This window comes from Apteryx rowi, unplaced genomic scaffold, assembly GCF_003343035.1.
Source record: "Apteryx rowi isolate R43461 unplaced genomic scaffold, aptRow1 scaffold_515, whole genome shotgun sequence".
Taxonomy (NCBI): domain Eukaryota; kingdom Metazoa; phylum Chordata; class Aves; order Apterygiformes; family Apterygidae; genus Apteryx; species Apteryx rowi.
In genome coordinates this window covers 90,539-113,438 of record NW_020450778.1, presented here as the reverse complement: position 1 = coordinate 113,438, position 22,900 = coordinate 90,539, and the positions used below count along the sequence as shown (strand labels likewise).

Sequence of the window (22,900 nt, the reverse complement as noted above, 5' to 3'; positions counted from 1 at the left end):
AAGGAGTCCTGCCTTTTAGATCTATCGAATGCCAAGAATATCAAATTTAGAACAAGATCCTATCACATCTCCCACCAAATAGGGTACTGGGGGTGGAACTGCCAGTTTCAAGTGTTCCCTGTACTATTGGCAGCCAGGTCTATAGCAATGTAATAGCACCATCATGATCAGGGGCATGGGGTTTCACTTCTCTCACAGTCCATTTTGTAGGGCACAGAAATTCAGTGGATTTTTTTATTAAAAGAGTAAGAGCTGGGGAAGCTTGTCCTTTATCTTGTACCTTTCTACTATTGGTCTCCTCTCTGCCTGTCTGCAATGGCATTGTTTTTGTTGCTATAATAGGGTTTCCTATATCATTTCATAAAAAAGAAATAATCCCAGCCGTGACCCTGGGGCCAATGCAGAGTTTTCTCTAAAGGCTTTTCCCAAGGGGTTTCAACTAACTCTACCTTGAGAGCATTCTAGTACATAAGAGATTTCAGTTTGGGAAGATTTTTTTCTACCCATCTTTTCCATGTATTTAAGCTTTAGTGCTTAATGGTTAAATTGAAATATTCACAGTATTTATTATTTTAAATCAATTTTTGCAATCAGAAACAGGCACAAGATTTTAACTGGTGGATATCTATTGGGAGAGAGAGGGAGGTCTTGTGATTAGGGGAGCTGGCCTGCAATGTGAGAAATTTGAATGAAGTCAAAGGCTTCTTTCCTTCTTTCCCTCATTAAATCCATGCCTCTGGCTCTGGAACATTTCCAGTGTTATTCTGAGGCAGTTTCTGTTAAATTGCTCTGACACTGTTCCCTGTTGTATGAAATGGCAAAGAATGGTATTGCTTCATCTCAAACACAAAGATAAAATTATAACTGTGAAACACACTAAGTGCTCTATGTGTTGGGTAACATAGCTGCATACACTTAAAGTTATATGCTCTGAAGAGTTAAGTGATACTATACAGAAAACTAGATAGGCTACACACTGGACTTAAAGAGTGCTAGCTACACCATTGATGGTGTCCAGGACTCCCTTACAGTTATTTTTTTGGCATGAGTGTGTCAGGTAGGAGCAAGTTAAAAAAAAAATAAAAGCACTGATCCCTTTATCTCTTACTGGGAAAGTACTTTTGTCTGCTTAGCACATCTGGTTCAGAGAGATGGTGTCACTGTACAGAACTACTCCTTTCAGCATAGAGTGCATCTCCACTGAGGAGTCTCTGTCAAAAAAAAGGTCAGTACAACCTCAGTGACAGAAGCTTCTTCTAGTGGAGATAAATCTTGCAGACTGAATAGAAGCATCTACTTTTTTTGTTCTAAATATACTGGTTAACTTAATTGGCTTGGCTGGGTTTTGTTGCTATTACTGTGTGCACATCTAGCTAGCTGAATTCTTGGGAGCTAAGTCAGCACATCTATTCACTGATGCCAGGAACAGAGAATGGATAGCATATTAGATATCCTTTGGATAGCTACAGTGGATATCATACTGTATTTCTGATTGCATTAGCTTTCTCAGATATGTAAATGATTCAGGAGGGTTCAGAAGTACCATAGTAGATTGAAGTCTTTTTGCAAAATGGCAAGGTTTTCACAAGAAGGTCATGCATGAGATGATGGATTTTATTCTATCTGATGTTTTCATATCTCCACACAGTACAAGTGAAGGTTTTGGTTTTTTTCTTTTTCTTCTGATGATGTTCACACTCTGAATATCTGTGTTACTCACACTTGCAGCTGGAGGAATACTCGTGTAGGACATATAGGGTGGAATGTGCTAAACATCCCTCAGCTCCTCTCATCTTCCTCTGCAAACAAACAGGACTTTGATTTTCAATAGAAAGCTATTGTTTGTGAATTCTCCTTTGGAGGTCTTCCTACCTTTTATTTATTTTCTGGTTTTATTCTTTTTTTATCTAGATTTGTTCCTTTTAGCATTCTGTTTCTTCTTCTTTTCTGCCTGGAGCTGTGCTGCTCCTTACCCCTCAGCCAATGCCTTATTTTGCTTTGCTTCTTTGTCCCATTCTTCTAGTTTGAGATGTTGTCTTTTAGAATCAAAAAGGAACAATCTTTCTTGACTAAGACAAAGTACTTTCCAGTTCTTCTTGCTGTGGGAGGCTTTGAAAGTCTCACTTATGTTATGACACTGATTTTTTTTTCATGTATTGTTTCAGGTTTCAGTCACAGCCCGAGATGATGTCCCCTTCTTTGGGCCCTCTCTTCCAAATCCAGCCATATTTAGAAAGGTTTGTGTCTCTGGTCCAGTGTTAGATGGCAAGGGGATGTATTTTTATCATATATATCTATTTACTTTTATATATTTTTATACATTTTACATTATCATTTTTATATATTTTTAGTTTATATTTTTATATCTTTTATATATTTTATACATAAATATTTGTTTTTTATTACTTTTATTCTGAGTCAGTGTTTTCAATCTGGCTAGATGACTTTGGAGGTCTAAAGAGTAGTAAGGCAGAGCTCTTCACATCTGATATCTATATTATGGTCTTCATCTCCAGTCTGGTCTTCATCTCCAGTATAGTCTTCATCTTATGTTGTAGAGTGCAGAGTTTCGTGAATTCCTCCTGGCCAAGCTCATCAACGCTGAGTATAGCTGCTACCGATCAGAAAAATTTGCTAAATTAGAGGTGCGTTTATTACCTGTTTGTTCGTATTAAAAATGATAAAACTGTGTTACTGCCAGATTAAGAACACAGGGTATAATTTTTTACTTTCTTCTTCTAATTTTGAGTTCCTTAAAAAAGGAAGATTAAATGTAATTCTGTTCAGCCATGTAATGCTTATTTTACAGCAGGCATGATATGAAAAGGTACATTCTAATGTAAAGACTTAATCCTCAGATGAGAATGGGAGTATGACACACACACATTGCTGGAGGAAATTCTGTATTAGTGTGAGAGTCAGTGTTGTTAGAGGGAGTGTACTCATTGATTTTGATTCAAGGTACCAAAATTTTCTTCCAGACTCTGCTGCTTGACTTTTGGATGACCTTGAAAAAAACTGTTTGCCCTTAACCCATGCCTCAGTTTCCACATCTGTAAAAAAGTTTTAATGGCCTTTATGCCTTGTAAAGATGTCTTGATTAGAGAGGGTTCAAAAGGGCTGAGTATTACTATAACTACAAAACTGAAACTACTTCATATTGTCTAAATTAATTTATTTTTTTAAGGGAAGATGGGAGGCATTGGGAAAAGAGCATAAAACCCAAACCACCCCAAAACAATAGCTGTTTTTTTATTTCCACTGTTGGTGCAGGAGAGAACCTGGAGTGCCCTCTTGGAGATCCTTTTTGAGGAGCTGCAGCTTCGCAGCCGCAGTATGATGGGCTTGCCCATAGGGGAGGATGACAAGATGGAGAATGGCAGTGGGGGTTTCTTTGAGAATTTCAAGGTGAGCCTTGGTGGATTGTGACAGTTCCTTAGCCAGCTGCTCACACTGAGCTCAAGCTCACTGTGTGTCCCCTCAAGGAATATTGACCCTGCTGACCAGCTGTTCTTAGGGTGAGACAGAGAAGACATCTTTCCCTACAGCAGCCTTTCTTTAGAGCATCTTCAATTGTTCTTTACCATATCCCTCAAGAAAATACATTTTTCCCATTCCTCTTCTCCTTTCTGAAAAGCTACAGCTTGGTGCAGTATGGCATCCCATACTGTCCTCAAGGAGTCAAACTCTTTATGCTTCATGCTGGTATCTAGTATCAGATGGGGTTTCACTCATTGATGTATAGAAAAGAGAACGGGTGCTTGCAAGAGGAATTGTAAAAACCAGTAGGAAGCAGCAGATCTCTTTCAGTTCATTTTCATTATGACTGGGAGTTACAAGAATTACATGTAATGATTACTTCTAACACACAGGAGTGTAATGTCTAGAAAACTGTGACGTTTTGCTTTCCTTCTAAAAGCCAGAGCTAATTTCCTGTTGTTCAGCTTAAAGCACTTTTTTAAAAATCAGGATTAGGTGACAGAACCTACTTTTACAAGTGTAAGATGTGAGAAAGCGGAGTTTGTGCATAAACAGGCAAATGAGTTTTGAACTGATTATATAGGAAGGATCTTACATCAATTGCCTGACTGCTTTCCCTTCCCACTTCTGTCTCACCACTTCTTTTGTATAACATGTTATCTGTCTGTACAGAGATTCTTAATATAAATAGCATTATTTCAGCTAACCTCCTCATGCTTTGTCTGGTGGGCTGGTTAGATTTGCTAAGGGCTGTGGACTAGTCCATTTACATATCTGCATACCTTTGGTCAGAGCTGGGATGCTTTGGTGTGGTGTAAATTTATATGTACAAAGCCTACATTACCTTTGCTGCTCACCAGGAATTTCATACCCATTCCATGTCTTTCATTAATTATCCCCAAATGTGCTTTTTTGACTTCTAGCAGATGCTGTGATCTGCATGTCATTGTACACAGATGGCCTTTGAAKCAGGCTGGAGAAGACTGAGTAAACTCAGAAAATGGCTTTTTCAAATACTGCAGATTTTGATATTATTGCTTTCTCTTTGGGACCAGCACTCAAGTTTGTGCAAGACTGAACTATACAGTCTTGAATAGGAGTTTGATTTTGTGTTTTGTAGCCTATACTGGGCAGGACTGTTCCAGATGATGCTGTCTTATCTAGAAAGTTGTGATACTGGTAGGGAATCTTTATTTGTTGCAGTAGGACAACGGAGGTGAAAGCAGAGAATATACTTGGGAATAGTTCTTCCCTGGCAGTGAGGTTCATGAATCAGCTAGGACCAAAAATGGGTAATATCTAGAATGCTGTCTTCTAGGAGTTAGGATTTCTGTGGTACTGGTGTGGGTCTGTCCCAGCTTTCCACCCTTTCTGTGGTGTTTTTCATTCTGCCCTACTGTATGCATGTCTATACGTGTATCTGTGCTTGTCTGTTTCCCTGCCTCCCTTCTGTTTAGCGAGTGATCAGAGGCCGCAGCCAGAGCCTGGATACCATGGGAATATCCATGAGAAAACAGCAGTCAGCTACCCTGCCCAGCCACCCAACTACAGCTGGTCTTGCCCTCAGCCAGAGTGTCACCGAGGGCCCTAAGGCCATTGCCCCGGTAAGGTATTAGGGTGGACTGTAAGAAAGAACGCAGCATACCTGTGGGACCCACCCATACATTTTGTTTCTCTTTCCCTATTAGTTTTTCCTTCTGTGAACCTCTTTTGGTTCTGTCATTCCATTTCACAAGTGGTTTTAGACAGCATATGTTGCAGTCTATCTGTTTTGTCTATGCCTGTCTCCAGCCCCAGTTCATCCATGAACTAGAACTGAGATTGATGCAGACTGTGAAAAGAAAGACAAATGTGACTTTATATCAAACATCTAGCTCTGCTATCCTGGATTAGATCCTACAGGGTGTCATAACTTAAAAAAATGCATGCACTGTGGTTTGACCAGAATGGTACTGTATTTGTCTAATGACAAGAGCTGAGAATGTTGGGGTACTAGAACTGTTTCATTTTTCAATTTCACCAGTCAAAATTTTTCTCTGTAATATAAACAACTGCACAATGTTTATTCAAGACATTGCTTTGCTGTAAATGGAATTTGCGTGTTGGGAACAAATAGCAAAATGAATAGAGTTTAGGGTGAGAAAAAAAGTGAGTAATTATGGGTATTGTCAAAGTCTTTCTTGTTTAACAGGGATGCTAAAGATATGAGATCGGTGTGGACATGATAAATCCATGACAAATATTTTCCAGGAAAGTATCCGTATTTCTGATGTTGAAAATATGGTCACCTTGGCTAAATTTCATCCAGTTGACTGTGGTCTCTGCCCTAGTGATGTCAATATAGGCAAACTCAAAAGAGCATCTCTGAGTAAGCTTTTCAGTGCGGGAGTTTCTTGGTGACAGTTTACTTAGTTGTATGCATTCTTTATGTCAGCATGACAAAGCTACAGAATAGTAATGACATGGGCTTGCTGCCTCCTTCTGTCCTTTAACTTCTAGTTTTCTCTGCCTCTTTCTGATGCTACCTCTCCTTCTCTCTTCATACAGGGATACCTCTCTTCCTGAGCCCCTTTCTCTGCATACTGACTGTGTATCTTGTTCTGCCTTTGTTTCTATATCTCTCTGTCTCTTTCTCTGACCATCTCTGTACGACTTTGCTTCTCTTTCTCACTGACAGAAAGTATTTTTTCTTGCACTGGTGGAGCTGGGCAGTGCTATAGCATACCAGAGTAAAGGAGAGGATTTGGGATCCACATAGCAAACTCTCTCACACTTTTCCAGTTCTTCGCAGTTTTTTTCCTGTCTAGTTCCTCTTGCTATTTTCTGTCACACTTTCCCTTTTTCTAGTCTTTTGCCATGCCTGGTAGGAGCCCATCATGCACTCGAGCCAGCCGCTTCCATGGGCGTCGAAGTAGTGCCATTGGCATTGAGAACATACAGGAGGAAAAGAGGTATGAGCCATGGGAAGGTGAGGCAGAGAGAAAAGACAAGAGGAGATGAGAAAAGGGAGATAGAAGAGCTCATATAAGGACAGAAGGAATCAGTAGGAATGAGAACTGAATGGAAATGGCTGGAATGGGAAAAAGGCCTATCAGCTAATGGAAAAATGGACAAATCATGGAAAGAAAAAGAATAAGAAAGGACATTTGGAAATGGGGAGAATAGTATTTAAGGAAGAAAGGAGGAGATGGGAGGAGGAATGTAGTAAGATCACTCATAAACACTCTTAAACTGCAGTATGATCCAAGAGTCCTGGTTCTCCTCTTCTGTATTCACCACATTTAGATAAGAGACAGGAGAAAGGCTTTTATTTGGGGAAGGAAGGGGTGCTTTTTTATTTGTTTGCATTCACGTTAAAAAAGTTCAAATAGGCAAAGCTCATTATCTTTGGAAGAAAAGAGGATTTTTCTTTTTCTAAAGTTTTAACTCAAAATGACTAACATTTAAAAGTTCAGATGATTCAAGGAATAATTGTCATTAAGGCATAACATACAGGCTCAAGGAGTAATTAGGTGTATTTGACTGAATTATAAGCCTTCAAAAATTGTCTACTGATCACCAGAGATTATTTAGTTAAATGAATAAATTTGCCTCTCAGGTCTAGTTATGTAACACCTTTTTAAGAGTATACAGAATCTCAAAAGCATGTGGGTGCTCTGCACTTAGTATACAGTTTTCCCAGTTCCAAGAATTCCAAGAAATAGCTTAAAGACACAGTGTAAAAGAGGAAAAGCCATCTTTAATGTAGAAACCAATGATTTCACAACAGGAAAAATTTTTGCCTATTACATTGCACCTTCTTTTCCTTCTTTGTTCTGTTGGACCTTTCCTTAATGAGGTACCTATGTTCTTATTTGAATAAAAATAATTTAAAACTTTTTTTGAGAGAAATAAAATATTCTGAGACAACTTCTCTTTAACAGTCTAAGCCAACACAGTAGCCATAGTTCCTCATTGCTTACCTTAGTTTTGCACCTTATACAGCTATACCTCTCAATCCATTACTTTGTGTACTACATTCTTCCCTATCCCTTTCAAAGATTTGTAAAACCTTCCTACAACAAGAGGAAAAAAAAGACTTATTTTCTTTTTTTCTTTCTGCTGCTATTTGCTAGGAGGGAATTGGAAAGGTGTTGGGTTAATTTAGCTCTTCTTCTGCATATTTTTAACCTTGGATATGAGGAATGATGAGCCTTATCTTCTTGTGTTTTCTAGAAGACATTTTGGGTGATTCTTGAAGGTGCAGTTTCACTAACAGCTGGACTGATCTAACAGTTCCCTGCCACTGAAAAGCAGATATCATACTTTCTCTCTTATGGTATCTGATTAACTACATAATCCTGTTCCATTCCTTGTGATGGCTCAGATGCTGTTGTACCCTCCATGGAGCTCATTCAGACTATTAATGTAACAGAAGAAGTATCAACTTTCTTTCACTGCATTAGTTGTCTCATGGAGAAGTCTGATGAGTACCAGAACTGATGGAAAAGTACACCCAGCAAGAGCGGAGGAGGCTGGAGCAGGCTTTCTGTTTGGCAACAGTCAGCTCACCGTGTCATGTGTGACTTCACCCTGAAGTTGTAGTTTAATGATATGTAGGCTTTGGTGACAGAGCTGACCCAAGTTTCAGTACATCCTGCTTGTTCCTGTGTTGTGGAAGTTTCAGGGGTTTTTATTTTCAGGATTGTTTCTTATCAGGATCATTGTCAGTCCCACAAACAGTTATATTAGCACAAGTGGGAGGGTGATGAACTGTGATGTGAGCAGTAGGATCAACTTGCCAAAAGAGCAGAGGAGGAACTCTAAACTGCACCACTAAAGCCACATATCATGAAAATAAAAACTGAGGTGAGAAGTGGGAGTTTTCTAGTCCTTAATTAAACACACCCCACTTTTCAGGTACTCACACAGACGGCTTTCTTCAGAAGTATCTTGGCAAGTATCAGTACAAATAAAAGTATTGTAACCATCCTGGAAAGGAATGTTTGCTGACTTCAGTTAATCAGAAAATCCTTTTTTCTTTATGCAATAAATATATTAGCACTCCAATCATAAAGCTTCTCATGACCAATGAAATGGGGTGGGTGGGAGAACAAGCTGAAGAAATAAATAAAAATACTGAAATTAATTTAGGCTTTTATATTAATTCAAAAGAAGCATGAAGTTGGCCAGTTCTAATATATTGCTCTCAACAAGTCACATCTAAGGAGTCTGCCCTGTTCAACACAGCTGCATTTGCTTCCCCTTCTGTCAAAGAGATACAGCTTTGTACTGTGACTTATAAGGAAGTATTAGAATAAATAGTGGAGAACTCTGACCTTGGGGTATAGCTGGTTTTCCTTGCATCCCAGCAGGGACACTGCAGAGAGGATACAAAAGGTGCTGGACAGTCCAGGAACGTTCTTTGACCTGAAGTCTGATGGATCATCTAGTCCCAGCTCCCTGGAGTTCCCCAGTAGGAAGAGCAAGTGAGTTGAAAATAATTTTAATATTTGAAAGGTGCTCACTGTCTCTGGCATTGGTTTAAGTGTGCTGCATGTCTTGTTCTCTTGGAGGCTCTACTAAGATTGTCCATGTTAGGCATTGCAACATCTGAAAAAATAGATGTCTGGCCCTGGCATAGTTATTCAGAGCATGAAAGTAAGGGAATCAGCTTTCTTATACTGCCAGCGAAGAAAGATGGGACTGCTCAAAGGTGATTCTGGCTTGATTACTGTCATGCTAGCTTATATCCAACAGGATACACAAAGCCCTAGATGTCCAAATATCAGTGCTTACTTATGTGTGTGATTCCTCTGTAGCTTCTTCTGAAATGATTTTGGACCTTTCTGGAGAAGCTTGGAATAGGGTATGTTAGGATGTTGGGTTGTACTCAAGTTCTGCCCCTTTAAGCAGGATTCATGCTGCTGCTCCCAGCTGGCTTGAACAAGCCTGCCTTCAGTCATGTCAGGGTGTTCTAGCAGGTGTTATGGTCTCATGTGTCTCATCTGTGTTTCATTTGTAAAATATCCCATCCCACACTCAATGTTCTCCTGCAAAACACTTCATGCAGTGGGCTGTGCAACAGTTCTTCACTTTCTGGTGGTCAAAAACTGGAAAAACACACTTCCATGGCAGTGCAGCTTTGCTTTTGATAAGCTGTATTATTGGGCCATCTGCTGGGATGTGATCCTATCTAGGTACTTTAGGACTTTGGAGAAACCACACATTTACATTTCTAAGACTCCAGAGCAGCCTATCACAAAATCCAGGACTGCAACTGACTTTTTGGAACAGCTTGCCACACCAGACTTTTTCACAAAAACTTAAATGAAACCTGTGGCAGAGGGGGTCCTGAGTACTTAGTACTAGGCCATGTCCTTCTCCAGGACTGAGGCTGCTGTAACAAAATTGAAGGAGGTGCTCTAAAGCCAGGCCTCTATGGCTGTAGTTGCTCTACATGCCAGGTCTGTGAAGGAAGGGCCTTCCTTCCAGCTAGACCCAATGCTCCCTAAAAATTACAGGCTGGTGACTATCTGCAGAAGTTCATCTCTCCAACTGTATGCTCTGGGACTGCCCAGACTATTGTCACAGCCAAGGTGCAGCGCTCTGATGAGTATGTTTTTGTGATGTTAGTTTTTGGGGTGGGTGGGAGTGTAAAATTTTGGTGGGGAGGAGGTTGGGAGCATACTTAGGAGAAACAAACCATTTGAGATGCTAGCTTTGTCAGCCAAGGACAAGAGAGAATGCAGGACATAGAACCACTGATTGATCAGCAATCCCCTTTTTTCAGCATTACCACATCATTCCACATCTGTTCCCTCATCCTGCTTGGGGCTTTGATAGAGAACTAGAAGTTCTTCACTAGGCACATGAAGGGGCTCTTGCTCTGATTAGGTAGCTGAAGTCATCATAACCGGCTAGAATTCTGCCTAGTAAGAAAATATCTTATATCTGGGCCAGTCCTGATTACCCTATTATGGAATGTGTGCATGTCTTGGAAAAACTGAAGCTCTTGGTATCTGTTCCTGATTTCTGCACTTAATTGTGAGCTTCCCCTACTTCCCAACTCCCATTCTTTGTTCATCAGCTGGTAGGTAAGCCAGCTGCAATGGCTGTTTCAAACTGGTATCACATTCTTTTGGATAGCAAACGTAGCATGGGATTTCATTAACAATACTTGCATGAATATTGTTTATGAAAATGAGACATGGTCTTTCTGATTTTGCAGTCCATCTACCTCTGTCGCTGTGATTCTCTCTTTGCATCTTTTTCTAATCATGGGCTCAAAATCACTTGTACAACCCCAAAAATGTCTATTCACAGTTCTAGTGGGTTAGTCCATTCCTGGATAGTTTGCTCACAAAGAAGAGTGTAACATGTAGTTTTGCAACAATTGTGATTATCCAGTCTTTCAGAGCCAGGGACCAGCTCAAATCCAAGTATATCTTCTGCATCATATCCAGGACAGGTAATCACAGACAGGTAATTTCACCATACAAAGCAGACCATTTGCACCAGGACAGTATTAGCACAATATTGCAGGAACAGGTTAGGGGTGTCATTCCATCAGTCTCTCTCAGAGCTCCCTAAAATTCTACTGGACCACTCTATTTACTGTTCATGAAGTGAAGAATCACGAATCAGGATCATGATATAGGCATATTTCTAATGATAAAGAACTCTAGCTCTTTCTAGAGTTATTTGGGCAGCCCATACTGCAAATGTCATTCCTGATAGTCCATCAACCCACTCCTGATTCTCTCCAGGAAATAGCATCACAGAAAATTTCTCTATTGCAAAAATGTCCAGCATGTCACTGCTGGTCTTAAATAATCATTTTAGATTCATCTGTGTTCTACTAAGATCATAAATAGAAATAAATGTGAATGAAACACACAAATAACAGATTAATTCTTACACAGTAGAGATAAACTAGCACTTACTTTTCTTCCTCACATGCTAATTTCCAACACAACCCTTCTGCAGTGATCAACCTGAAATCTGTGAAACTGCACTGTTTGCCTGGGCTAATCCTGTCTTCTCTCCCACATACAAGGACTATTATCCTTAGTTATTCTGCTCTACTGTTCAGGTAGCCCTCCAAATAATCCTTCTTCCCAAGAAGCAGACTCAAATGAATGAACCCAGCCTAGGTAACCAGGTAGGAAAATTCCCCAGGACCAGATATCTTTCTGGGTTGCATCTGAAAATCAAGCACTGTACTGTGTATGTCCAAATCCTAGGAAAAGTACATGTTTTTTTTGTGTATGTGTTTTCCCTCCTTAGACACATCTGAGTGGAAACATCAACTCAATCAGGAGTGGACCAGATGCTAATCAGTCATTGGTTACCTCACTGAAGATACTGACAAGACTTTTGGGTTGAAATGAGAGCCCTGGCTAAGAGGAGCATGAACTTGCTTAGAGGACCTCAAGGACTGTGCAGAGACCAAGTGGCATGATGTAATGCTCCACTGGCAGTTCCTGGAGCAGGAATCCTGGGAAAGGGAGATGGACAGACAGCTCCTATTGGAGCATTTCGGCTCTAGGCCTTTCCCATTGCCCAACCAGCAGTCACTGAACCAGCTTCTCTAATGACTGGGGGGAGGAGGCCACCTTGAGTGCTCCCCTTCTCTTCTTCTCCCCTCAGATGAGCAAAAAGAGAACAGCTTGGCCTACAAAAGGCAGGAGCAGAGAAACACCTTGCCCTCTGTCTCTAGTGCCTTTGGATGACAAAGGTCAGGAAGTGCAATGCAGAGAATGAGGATGGAGAAATCTGCTGAGGAAAGATGCTGAGAAGGGGACATTTCATGGAAATTTAGGTCCCAGCTCACTTAAATTCATGTTATTGATTTGTTCTGCTAAGGGAGAAGCATGCTGGCCTTCATTTCCTCTGAAATATATTTCTTTATCTCCTGAGGAAATATCTTTGGCCTGTATTGGCCCTGCCTTTAATGTTCTCCCTGTTGCATGCTGGCAGGTAGTATGCCTGGGACTTTAGGTTTCATAACTGCTTGTAGATCAAGACTGGCCATATTTTGCAGTGTTTCTGAGGGAATAAATATGTTTAGTATGTTAAAGTTGTCTTTTCTTGTCTCTCCTAGCTTTTTTGGGTTTCTTAGCATTTTTAAGCCCTTCATCTCTCTATTATTGGCTGGCCTCTCATGGAGGCAGTGAGTATTTCAGCATAAATGTTACACTGACATGCACAGTGCACCTTGAACCATGTAAGCACTTGAGCCTCATGGACTGCTCTTTCTCCTGGCTGGTTGCAAGCAGTGGGTCCCACATTCTGAGCTGGAGGAAGCTGACCTTAAGGGTCTTGTCTTGGTGGATATGAAACATGCAGCAGACTACCTTGATGTACATGACATCTGAGAGACTGGTGGTCAAGTGATTCGGTAGTTTTCATATATAATGCTTTGAATGTTCCCTTCATAACCACCCTGCAGGAGCTAAAAATCTAGTGGGATGGACCTACAAGAGCCAGGCTAGTGGCAACTGGGCACATGCAAAATCATCAGGATGGGCTCCCTGACATGGGGGTGTTTGTGTCTGCCAGCAGGAAGAGAGTTCTGACCTGCCTCTGCAAGAGCTTGGCACTTGATCAAAGTAATTTGGCATTGAGACATCCCAAAGTAATGCAGATTTTGGTAATTCGTTTCTCCCTCCCTCTGCTTTCTTCTTAATTAACCATTCTGTAATGTTGTGTAATGTGTATATGCCCTCCTGACTCCTCCCATTACAATTGCCCAGAAACCTAGTGGCAACACTTTACAAAGTGTATGAATAGAAAAACATTCTGTTATAATACCCTTATACTGCCTGGAGTTTCATATAAGAGCAAACATGGCTGCTGGTGGCTGTGGGAGTGAGTTGCCTAGACTGGGTAATGCCCACCCTTTATATCCAGTTTTAAATTTGATCATGTTGTGTTTAGGCCCCTAAAATCTTTGATCTCCAAAGTGAAGGCATCTGTTGATTTTAATGAACGTCTAGAGGTAAAGTGCTTAAATGTAGGTGGTTTGACTCACTATAAGACACTTAAGTCTGTAAATTAAAAATTCAGCTAATCTGAACATGACTGTTGTTCTTTCATACAGCTATCTTGAATGGAAGTAATGAGGGGTGTTTCTAATAAATGAAATACTAGAAATTAAGGAACATGAGCTAGTTCTCTTGAATTCAGTTCCTAGTTGAAAACCTAACTGGATGAGTAATTTCTTCTTCTTGTTTCTGATTACTATATAATAAAGCTACATCACAAAAAGTGCGAGCCTATATGTAACAATAAGCATGATGATGTTGAATGCTTGTATTTCACAGAATACTCACGAGTCAAACTTCAGGATACTGTGCAATGCAGCCATTCTCACATTCTTCATCCAATGTAAGCAGTTGTTGTAGTGGTTTGAGGGAAAATGAAACATCTGAGGAAGAGGAGAATGACAGGGTGGGTGCATGATCTCTAACATACAACAATTACCCTCCCTGATTTTACAAATTGCATTATTAAAACAAGTCTCTTTTGCCTTCTTCAGGAGCTGACGTGCTCTCTTGAGGGCCCTCCAAAGCAGGATTCATTGGTTCAGAGTATCTGGCTGGATGAAAGTGACTGCACACCCACTACTTCCAGCTCACCAGGTAAAAAAAGAAAAAAAAAAAAAGAAAAAAAATCCTCTACTTAAGCATCTAGAAACATATGATAGGTTAAGCTACGTAAACTTTTGGCAAAATCTTTTGTGTGCTATACTGAGGATGTGAAGAGCATAGAGAGATGACAGGTTCAGTGGAACAGGGAGAGAAGTTAGTATGCAAACTTTAATAGGGAGGGAATGGGGCAGGGAGAAAGGTGTTTCAGTAGAATGAAAAAATAGTGCTGTACACACTGGAAAAGGAGTTACAGCAGATTCTAGGTAGTTAATGTGTTTGTAGGTCTCTGTAGAGAGCATATATCTTGATGCATTGGTTATTGATATGACTGCAGTGCTATATACCCATTCCCATTTATAAACTGCAGAGTCTGGATATGGGCATCACTGCAGCCACAACAGAAACAGTGCTCCCTGCACAATGCAGTATGCAGTATGGGTAACCAGGGAGCTAATCTGTCCTTAACTGCCACAGCTGGGCTTTTAGTGATAGGCAAAGTACTTGATTGAAATCAGCTTGGATCTGTTCACAGTGCAGAGATGTTTACAGTTACTACAAACTCTGCTTAGTCTCATAGCAGGCAGAACTATTGCACTGTCTGTTGCTGAGATTGTGTCAGCCATCCTGATCTCAGACCCCATTTGCAGTTGTGTTTTCACTTTGTTAAAATTAACTCTTCAGATTGAAACATTTCATGCTGGGCATCAGCCTAAAGCTAAAATTTTGGAAAACTTCAGTCAAAACAGTACAGCTGTTTCTGAGAATGAGCCTGGAGGGACTGGGTAAGATTTTGGGATAGTATGATTGAAAAGACTGCTCTGAGATTGGGAAGTCATTAGGATCTGTGGAAGGCAAAACTTATATTTGTTGCTAAAAGTTTCTCAAGTTGGAGGAGGCTGAGATGATAAGAGATTTGTGTGGTTGGTGAGGAAGAGAATGGTTGGAAAAACGGAAACCTTTATAGGAATTGTGGGAAAAGGGATTGTTGGAAAAATTTAGAAGTAGAATTCAAAAGGGGAGACAATTTACTTGAAAGACAGAGCTAGGTCTCTCAATCTCTATAGCAGCCCTCTCTTGGAGATATCAAAGGTGGCCATCAGGACCCTGCTTAAAATTGTCTGTATCGTAGCAACAGCAATGAAGATATGATACTGTGAGATGTTCTGCAGAAGTGGAGACTCACAGAGCATGAGTGCTTGCACACTTGGAGGCACAAGAGAACCTAAAGGGCTGATACTCTGGAAGAAGAGAAAGAACAAGTGGAGCTGCTGATAGTGCAGCGGAAGAAGGGGGCCATGCCTTAGGCTGTAATCAGGAAATGGGGAGTTATACACAGAGCGTGTCTGTCTTGAGGGAGAGAGATAAAGGTGTTATATGGGGTGATATGAAAACGCAGCATGTCAGGAACCTTCACAGTAGAAGACAGCTAAAGAGCTACTATGAAGAAGCAGAAGTTGGGAGTGAGCTTCCTCAGAGTCTTGTGTTGAAAGCCAGGGAGAAAGAGTTCAGTGCCATCACTTCTTGAGCAGCAGTGATAAATACTATAAGGCCAGGAAGCCCAACACTGCGAAAGGTCTCTTTTTGAAGCGATCTGGAATTGCACCAGGTATTATCTGCTTGGTGCCTGGTGGTGTGTGAGTTTTCACTGTATCACCAGGGCATTGTTCAGGGTGCCATTTCTACCGCTCTGGGATTGTCCTATGGGAGAACAGGCCACAGCCCCCTCACAAACGTGAGCTTTATTCACTCTTGTAACCTCTGTGGCACAACACTGAGACCAAGCAGGTGTGAGAGATGGTTCCCTGCGAAAAGTGGACAGGTTGTGTCTGCTTGTGATAGAGAAATACCAGTGTGAGCAGAAAACTAATGTAAATGCAAACTAGCTTGTTTTGCTTGTGTGTCAGAAGTTGTCTAATGTCATCAGCAAAAGTATTCACCTCCTTCTTGACCTTATGGGCGATGTTGGTTTCCCTTGCCTTCCATTTCTCCCAGAGTGCTCCCAGGCATTGGGATGATTGTGAATGACACAGACATAATGCAGTGATGTTTTCAACTACCATTATGCCTCCCCTGCTATAGCCCATAGTTTAATCCAACTGTGATCTTTGCACAAATCAACCTACCACTGTTATCTACCTACCTTACATAAAGCACGGTGGGACTGATCCCACTGATCCACTTTAGACTTTTTATTACATTGGCTTGGGTTCTCTCTCCTGTTCCCCTCTAACTACCTGTGCAATATTTTCTTTCCTGCATTCCTTTTGTTTCCAGAAAATACCACCGGATCCTAGATCTGCTCCTGAGCTACGAAGGTTCAGATCTGGATGCCAGTGCTGGGCTGATGGTACAGGCCCTGCTCTCTCTGAGCTCCCAGCTTGCCTTCTTGGCGAAAAGCCTCTGTCACTCAGTATACCCTGCAGTAAAAGAGTTCTAGGTTATTCACCCTAGCTGTTACTCTTTTCTTACGGACATTGGAAGCAGGGATGCTTTCCAGTGGCTTCTGCTTCTTTTTGCAAAGTTTTCTTACCTGCTGACTGCTCATCATCTCACAGGTATATTTATATACCACACTGAGAATAACCATTAATTGTGATGTGAAGTTCAGCATATTCTTTAAGGTTTTCTACAGTCCATTGTCAATGGCAGTGGTCTGATACTGACAGATCAAAACTTTCACTGAGGTTTCTCAGTATCTTGGCATTGTGAGTCAGCTGCACCCTGCAGGATTGGTGATGTAGTGCTATATCATATGTATCCATTGGTCTTCCATGCAGAGATGTTTTCTTAAAAAATGTATATGAAGATACACAAACAAATATGTAGATTTGTACCTGGGCTTCTGACTTATGCCAGGAGAACCGTGGTTAAAGGGGATAAACATTGCAGATATTTTTCTAAATAAATAGAATCAACTCACCTAATCAAGAGACTGTAAAGAAGTAGTCTTGAGTGCCATTTGTAGATTGCAGTAATAAGGCTTGGTGATCTCACCATCTGCAACATTTAGGATGTTCCTCTGGCAATAGACAAAGGGGCAGAAAGGAAGGAAAAAAAAGGTCATTGTGAGTGTGAGGTACATGAGGTAGCAGTGTTGAGCCTCCACTTTCTGAGGACACACTGGGGCGTTTTCTAGAAATTCCAACAGTTCTTTAGCTAGAAAGTCATGGGATTAAGAGCAATTATTTGTGCTAAATATAATCAGAAGAAAACTGGTGATGATATATTTATTTTGATTTCTGCAAATATGAAAAAGTTTCCTATCTTTATACTACAGCCAGTCCTGATAGAAGACTAATCACTGAAAGGTCAAGCATTGCATTACAAATTAACATTCCTAGACAAAATTACAGTTAAATGAACATTAGTAATTTCAATTAATCTGTGCAACAGGGAGGCACTGTAATTACCCCTAACCAAGCAAAACAAACTGAGGAAATTAACTGAGGAGTTAAGCTAAACTGAAAACAAAAAAAAACATTTTCAATCATGGAGAGGCATCTAGATATTTTAGTTTTGTCCTTTAGTGAAGTATACAGTAAAAGTTCAGCCACAGTTAATGTACTGTGTAAAATCAAATGAAACTCAGTTTGGATGCCCACTGTAAGTCTGGATCTTACTCTGAGCAGTTCTGGAATTCCTGAATTTGATTCATGCGTGCATTCTTGGATAGTCCAATTTGCCATTCAGATTACGAGAGCAAAGTTACAGAAAAGAAAAAAAAACCAGCAGCAGTCTATGGTCATTGTGCTGCCAAAGCCAAATAAAGACATAGAGAACTGCAGTAAGCCATTGCCAAGTAAGCCATTGCAAAAACTATATTCTGAGTTGGCTGTAAAGTACTGATGTGTCTCATATACCAGTGCATATCAAATAAGGCAGAGGTGGCTTTCCCCTGCAGCTTCAAGGCCAGGAAATAAACTCAGCTGTAATCCTCATTAACACTTTCATTATGTCATTCCTAGGTTAGTTAATATGCATACAGTTGTTTTAGATGTGTTTTTATTCAGTTACTTGGTCTGTTATATCATAATTAAATTTCTAAGTATAGGAGACAGGATCAGATGGACTTACAAATGGATCAGAACCCTGCTAGTGCAGATTCCTCTTGTTTAAAGCTACTGTTCAGAGACAAATGGCAGTGATTTACCAGTTTTGTTTTTTAATTCCTCAGAGTTTTGAATTATGTCATGAAGCTGGGAGAGGGGGAAAGTCTACCCTTGAAAAACAGCTGAAGCACTTTCTCTCATTTGTCCCCTAACAAATATTGGTATGATCATGTAATGTTCAAAAAGAAGAGGTTCCTTTCAAGAACATCTTGGCTTACCATCTTATTGCAGGAATCCCTCATTAACTAAATTTTACAGCCTCCTTAGCTTTCCTGATTGAATGGTGGATAGCTGTGCCATCGAAGTCATTTTTATCTGCTTCTTCTGTCCCTTTAGCACATTCAACAGGAACAGCTCTTCAACTTCACCTCTGTCCATCTTTCTCTCTTTGATTTGAAGAAAAGAGTAATAATATAGATTTACTGTGGCATTACATCTATGCATGAAACTCCCAGGTACTATATCATTTATGAAATGATAATATTTAATACTCTTAAACCACCTTTAGTGCATAGGATGGAGAGTCACCTAAGAATAAACCAGAACTGTGCAAGGAAGAGGACCATTATCTGAAGAACATCATACTAATTTATTGTGGAATGTGTATGGTGAATACAAGCAGATGATTACAGAAAGCAAAAGAATGGTTTAACTTTTTGAAGTCTGCAATATGTTTCATCACTGTTTCTGCCACAGTGTTGATAGGTGATACTAGGCAAATTCTTTAAATCCTGAGCTAGATGTGGGAGTCTTGGGAGAGGGGACAGAGTGAGGAGAGGGAAGAGAAATAGTGTGAGATCATAATATTAAATTCTGCTTGATAAACTAAATTCATAAGGATAAGGCATTCAGATTGCACAGATGCATTCAGTAATGGCATTTCTTAGCTTGATTGCATGATACAGCAGGAAGCTGCTGTATTATTTTAAACTGGGTTTTGTGTGTAACAGTAGACTGATACAGAAATTGAAGAATGGACTGATGGAAATGTTTGGGAAAGTTGGAGAATGCCTTCATTAATTGTTAGACAGCTATAGCTTTTTTAGGCAAGAGGCTATAGGCATAACAGCTGTGCAATTGAAACAGTCTGGAACTACTGGTCAAATTCAATAATTTTTAGTATTAAATGAAAGATGGGTAGTCACTTTCTTTGTGTTTCAGGTTGGAAAGATAAGTAGCTCAAGATAGCATTAGTTGAGTTGGGTGTGGATAAACTCCATTGTCTCTAACATTTACTGTAACTGGATGAGCAACAGATCTGAGAAAACTTTGGGGTAAAAACAGCTATTTGTGCTGCTCCTGCAATACTCTTCTGATTATCCCTTTATTTTTTTTGGCTTGGTTCCTTCCAGGAAGCAGGTTGCTTCCTTCCAGCAGTGTTGCTGGCTCCATTGAAAAAGGAAGAGGCAGCAAAGCAAATGCTCAGCACCATAGTCCAGTAAGTGCTTTAATACAATGTCTTTCCTTCTCATTTGCACAGAGATAAGGATAGAAGAGAAAGAGAGGGACTTAATTTAGGAAACTTTGCTTGCTCAGGGTTCAAAGGACAAGAAGGTGCTTGCAGGGAAAGGTTAAAAAACTGCCTTGTTCTGCAGGTGTCCATTTTGTGCTGTGTGTGAAAATCCCCATCGCTGGAGGATTGTTTCAGTGCATACTGGGTAAGAAGCACAGCTAACTGACATAGAACTGTAGGCCAGTGGTTCAGGGTGGAAGCAGGCTTCTGGCCCATCATTAAAAGAACTCTTAAAAAATACTGTACAGCTTCACAGTAAATACAGTTAATCCTATACCTTCCTCCCCAAATGACCTTTTATGGCCAGCTCACTTTGGCCTGTTTAATCTACCTAAACTCTACCTTTCATTGTTGCCTGCTCCCTCTCAGTGAACAGTATTCCTTCTTGAGGGACCTCTATCTGCAGTAATCTATACTCAGCTCTGCTCTCTTCTTTTTCTTCCATTGTTCTGTTTCCTTTACTCAGGTGCCATGACTATGTTCTCTACACCTATCCTCTGCTTCCTGTTGTTTTGGCTTTTTAGTGAACCACTTTCTTTTTTGCTCATTTCCTGACTTTGTGCATATTTCTACACTTGCTTGTATGCTTTCAGCCTGGCATTGGTGGGACCTACTTCTCCATGTCAGTTGCACAATTTTTGCAGAAAGGGAGTGGGACTGTATCTCCTGGAGAGGTCTGCAATAGGACAAAGGGGAACACAGTCTCCAAGTTTGTTCCCTAGATTCTAAGTTCAGTTTTGCCTGCATCTTTGAGAGCTGTTTCTTTGAACTCAAAAATCCCTCTCCCTGCCTAGTATCCTCTCTGGCTTAACAGCAAAACAGCATGCTACCTTGATGTAAGTGATGTAAGGCTCTCAGGAACTAGTTTGCTATATAACTAGATAGAGGAGGTATCATTTTTTTGGAAGAAATTAGGCTGTGTCCTAAATAGCTGCCAGTTCCTGGTAGTGCTTAGTACCTACCTCTGTGCCTGGTAAAAGAAGACACAACAGATTAGATCCTTAAAGGTTTTTCAAATAATGCTCAGCCACCTGGTGACATTCAGAGCAGCGAGATAAAGTTGAACTCCTCATATAGTGCTGGCCATTGGTGTCCCAGTGGACTGACATTGCCAGATCAGAAAGGGAAGCCAGGTAAGGAGGCTGGTAAGTCAATGCTGAGACAACTTAAATGCCTGCTATGCCAAAGATCTGCATTGAGAATGACAGGATAGCTGCCAGCTAGCACATCCTGGGGTAATCAGCAGGGTCTCTGCCAAGAGCTCGTGCACCTGATCAGCTCTCTGCTGTAACACAGGAGTAAGGTTACCTAAAGAAGAAACAGAACTAGCTCCAATCTCTCTCTCAAACAGGCAAATTTTGCTGGCGCTAAATACAGAGTTTTAAGTTATGAGCTTAGCAGCAACGTGCATATTCACCAGCAGAACTGCAGAGGCTGTAATCACTTAACATTGGTTATGACAGGTAATAAGCAATGTAAGGAAAGAACCGAATTTCGATTTTGTTAATCTCAGTAGCGTATAAATAGTATTTCAGTACCTAAGACTTTGAGCATTTTCATTCCCACTGATATCAGATGGGTCTGAGGGCCTTGAAGACCATTTTGAGAAGCGTGCATCAGTCTGTATAATCCATCTCATTTGGCCCATCTGCCATTATCAACAAGTTCTGTCACAGAGGCAGGTGTTTTTCAGTCAAGCTGGTTCAGAGGATAAAGTTTCAGGAGATCCTGGTTTTGACCATGAAGTTAATTTGTTTTTTGCACTTTCCTCACCTTTGTACCACAGTTCATTACCTCCACAAATGTGCTTTCCAAACATTTCTGAGATTGTGCTGCAAATCCAGTCATAGGGGTGATCTGGCTAAAAATGATATCTCAGTCATTCAATTTTTATCACAGCTTCAGAATCAGTCTTGGGGCTTAATTTGAGGAGTAGCAAATTTCAGGGAAAATAGTCAAAAAATTCTGACATGACTTCAAGGGATTCAAAGAAACTGTACTTACAGCATCCAAACACATACAACTTCCCTGTCATTCTAACTCCTAATTGAATGTAGCCTCTTATACCTCACAAAGATTTCCTTAAATTCCAGGCTGGATTTGCCCAGAGACTAATGGATGCATTGGTGGAAGTGAGAAGGGAGTTCTCAAATTATAAGATATTTCCTATGAAAGCTGAAAGAGATGTAAGGAACAGGTACAAGAACATGAAGGAAATTGATTTTTTTTCTGCTGCTTTGTTTCAGGATTTGCTGTTCAAGTGAGCGAGTGTGGAGATGCTTCACCTTAAAGTTGAAAGAGACAAAACAGGAATTCCAGATGCTGCTAGTCCTTCTCCTTCCTCCAGTGATGCGTCGAAGGCAGCCAGGAATCACTGACAAATGAAACCTCGTACAGATTTGTTCAAGTGTATTACTCCAATTCAACCAATACAGGGCCAGGTTCAAGCTATTTCAGTGTGAACTAACTACTGTAACGAGAAAGTGAAAAATGAAGTGTTCTGGTTTTAATTTGATTGTTTGCTTATCTTTCTCCCTACAGACTATATGATAGGATGTCCCTCATAGCCATATCCCAGAACCACCTTTGGATAGGCAGCAATTAGGCCATCCTTGAGGAAGGGAACCACAGTCTAGTTCAGTTACCAACTAAATTCACATGGTATTCATCAGTGTCCTCCAAGGACATTACTGTAAATTTGGCATTAATGAAAGCCCCCATGCAAAGGCTGGGCCTGGTCCCTGAGAATGCATGGAGGTCACCTCAAATGTCAGTCACTGCAATGCAATACATATAAACTACTGTCCATGTGGGGGATAGTTGCTTCTGAAGTACTTGATGGGTTCTCAGATTCTCCTTTGGGATTGATTCGTCCCTCTTACAGTTTTCTCTCTAGTGTCCCCTCCACTCGTCATGTTACAGAGGAAGCATAAAAGTTAAAAGGAAGCATAAATGCCTTATTCCATTCTTGAAGTATCTATATAATATCTTGGACTTGGCAAATAAAAGGAGAACATGGCCAAGCTCTCTTAGGCTGTGTGTCTGTTTCTGAAGATTTGAATATGTGTGAAGATACAAGAAATCTCTACACAGTCAAGATCTCAGTGCTGTAACAACAGTTAATCCTCATGCTTTTAAAGAAAACTAATCAAAAAGGCAGAATG

At 40.5% G+C, this 22,900-nt stretch overlaps 1 protein-coding gene across 1 annotated transcript in view; it reads left to right on the top strand.

The window, feature by feature from the left end:
* Positions 1–20,572, top strand: part of LOC112973018 (rap1 GTPase-activating protein 1-like) — a 45,041-nt gene extending 24,469 nt beyond the window's left edge. The window contains exons 13-21 of the mRNA XM_026080362.1: positions 2,166–2,237; positions 2,559–2,645; positions 3,274–3,408; positions 4,938–5,084; positions 6,328–6,431; positions 8,832–8,948; positions 13,788–13,914; positions 14,003–14,105; positions 19,576–20,572. Coding sequence (XP_025936147.1) covers positions 2,166–2,237; positions 2,559–2,645; positions 3,274–3,408; positions 4,938–5,084; positions 6,328–6,431; positions 8,832–8,948; positions 13,788–13,914; positions 14,003–14,105; positions 19,576–19,709 — 1,026 coding nt within the window. The 3' untranslated portion in view covers positions 19,710–20,572. The remainder of the gene's footprint in view (positions 1–2,165; positions 2,238–2,558; positions 2,646–3,273; positions 3,409–4,937; positions 5,085–6,327; positions 6,432–8,831; positions 8,949–13,787; positions 13,915–14,002; positions 14,106–19,575) is intronic.
* The last annotated feature ends 2,328 nt before the right edge of the window (positions 20,573–22,900 follow it).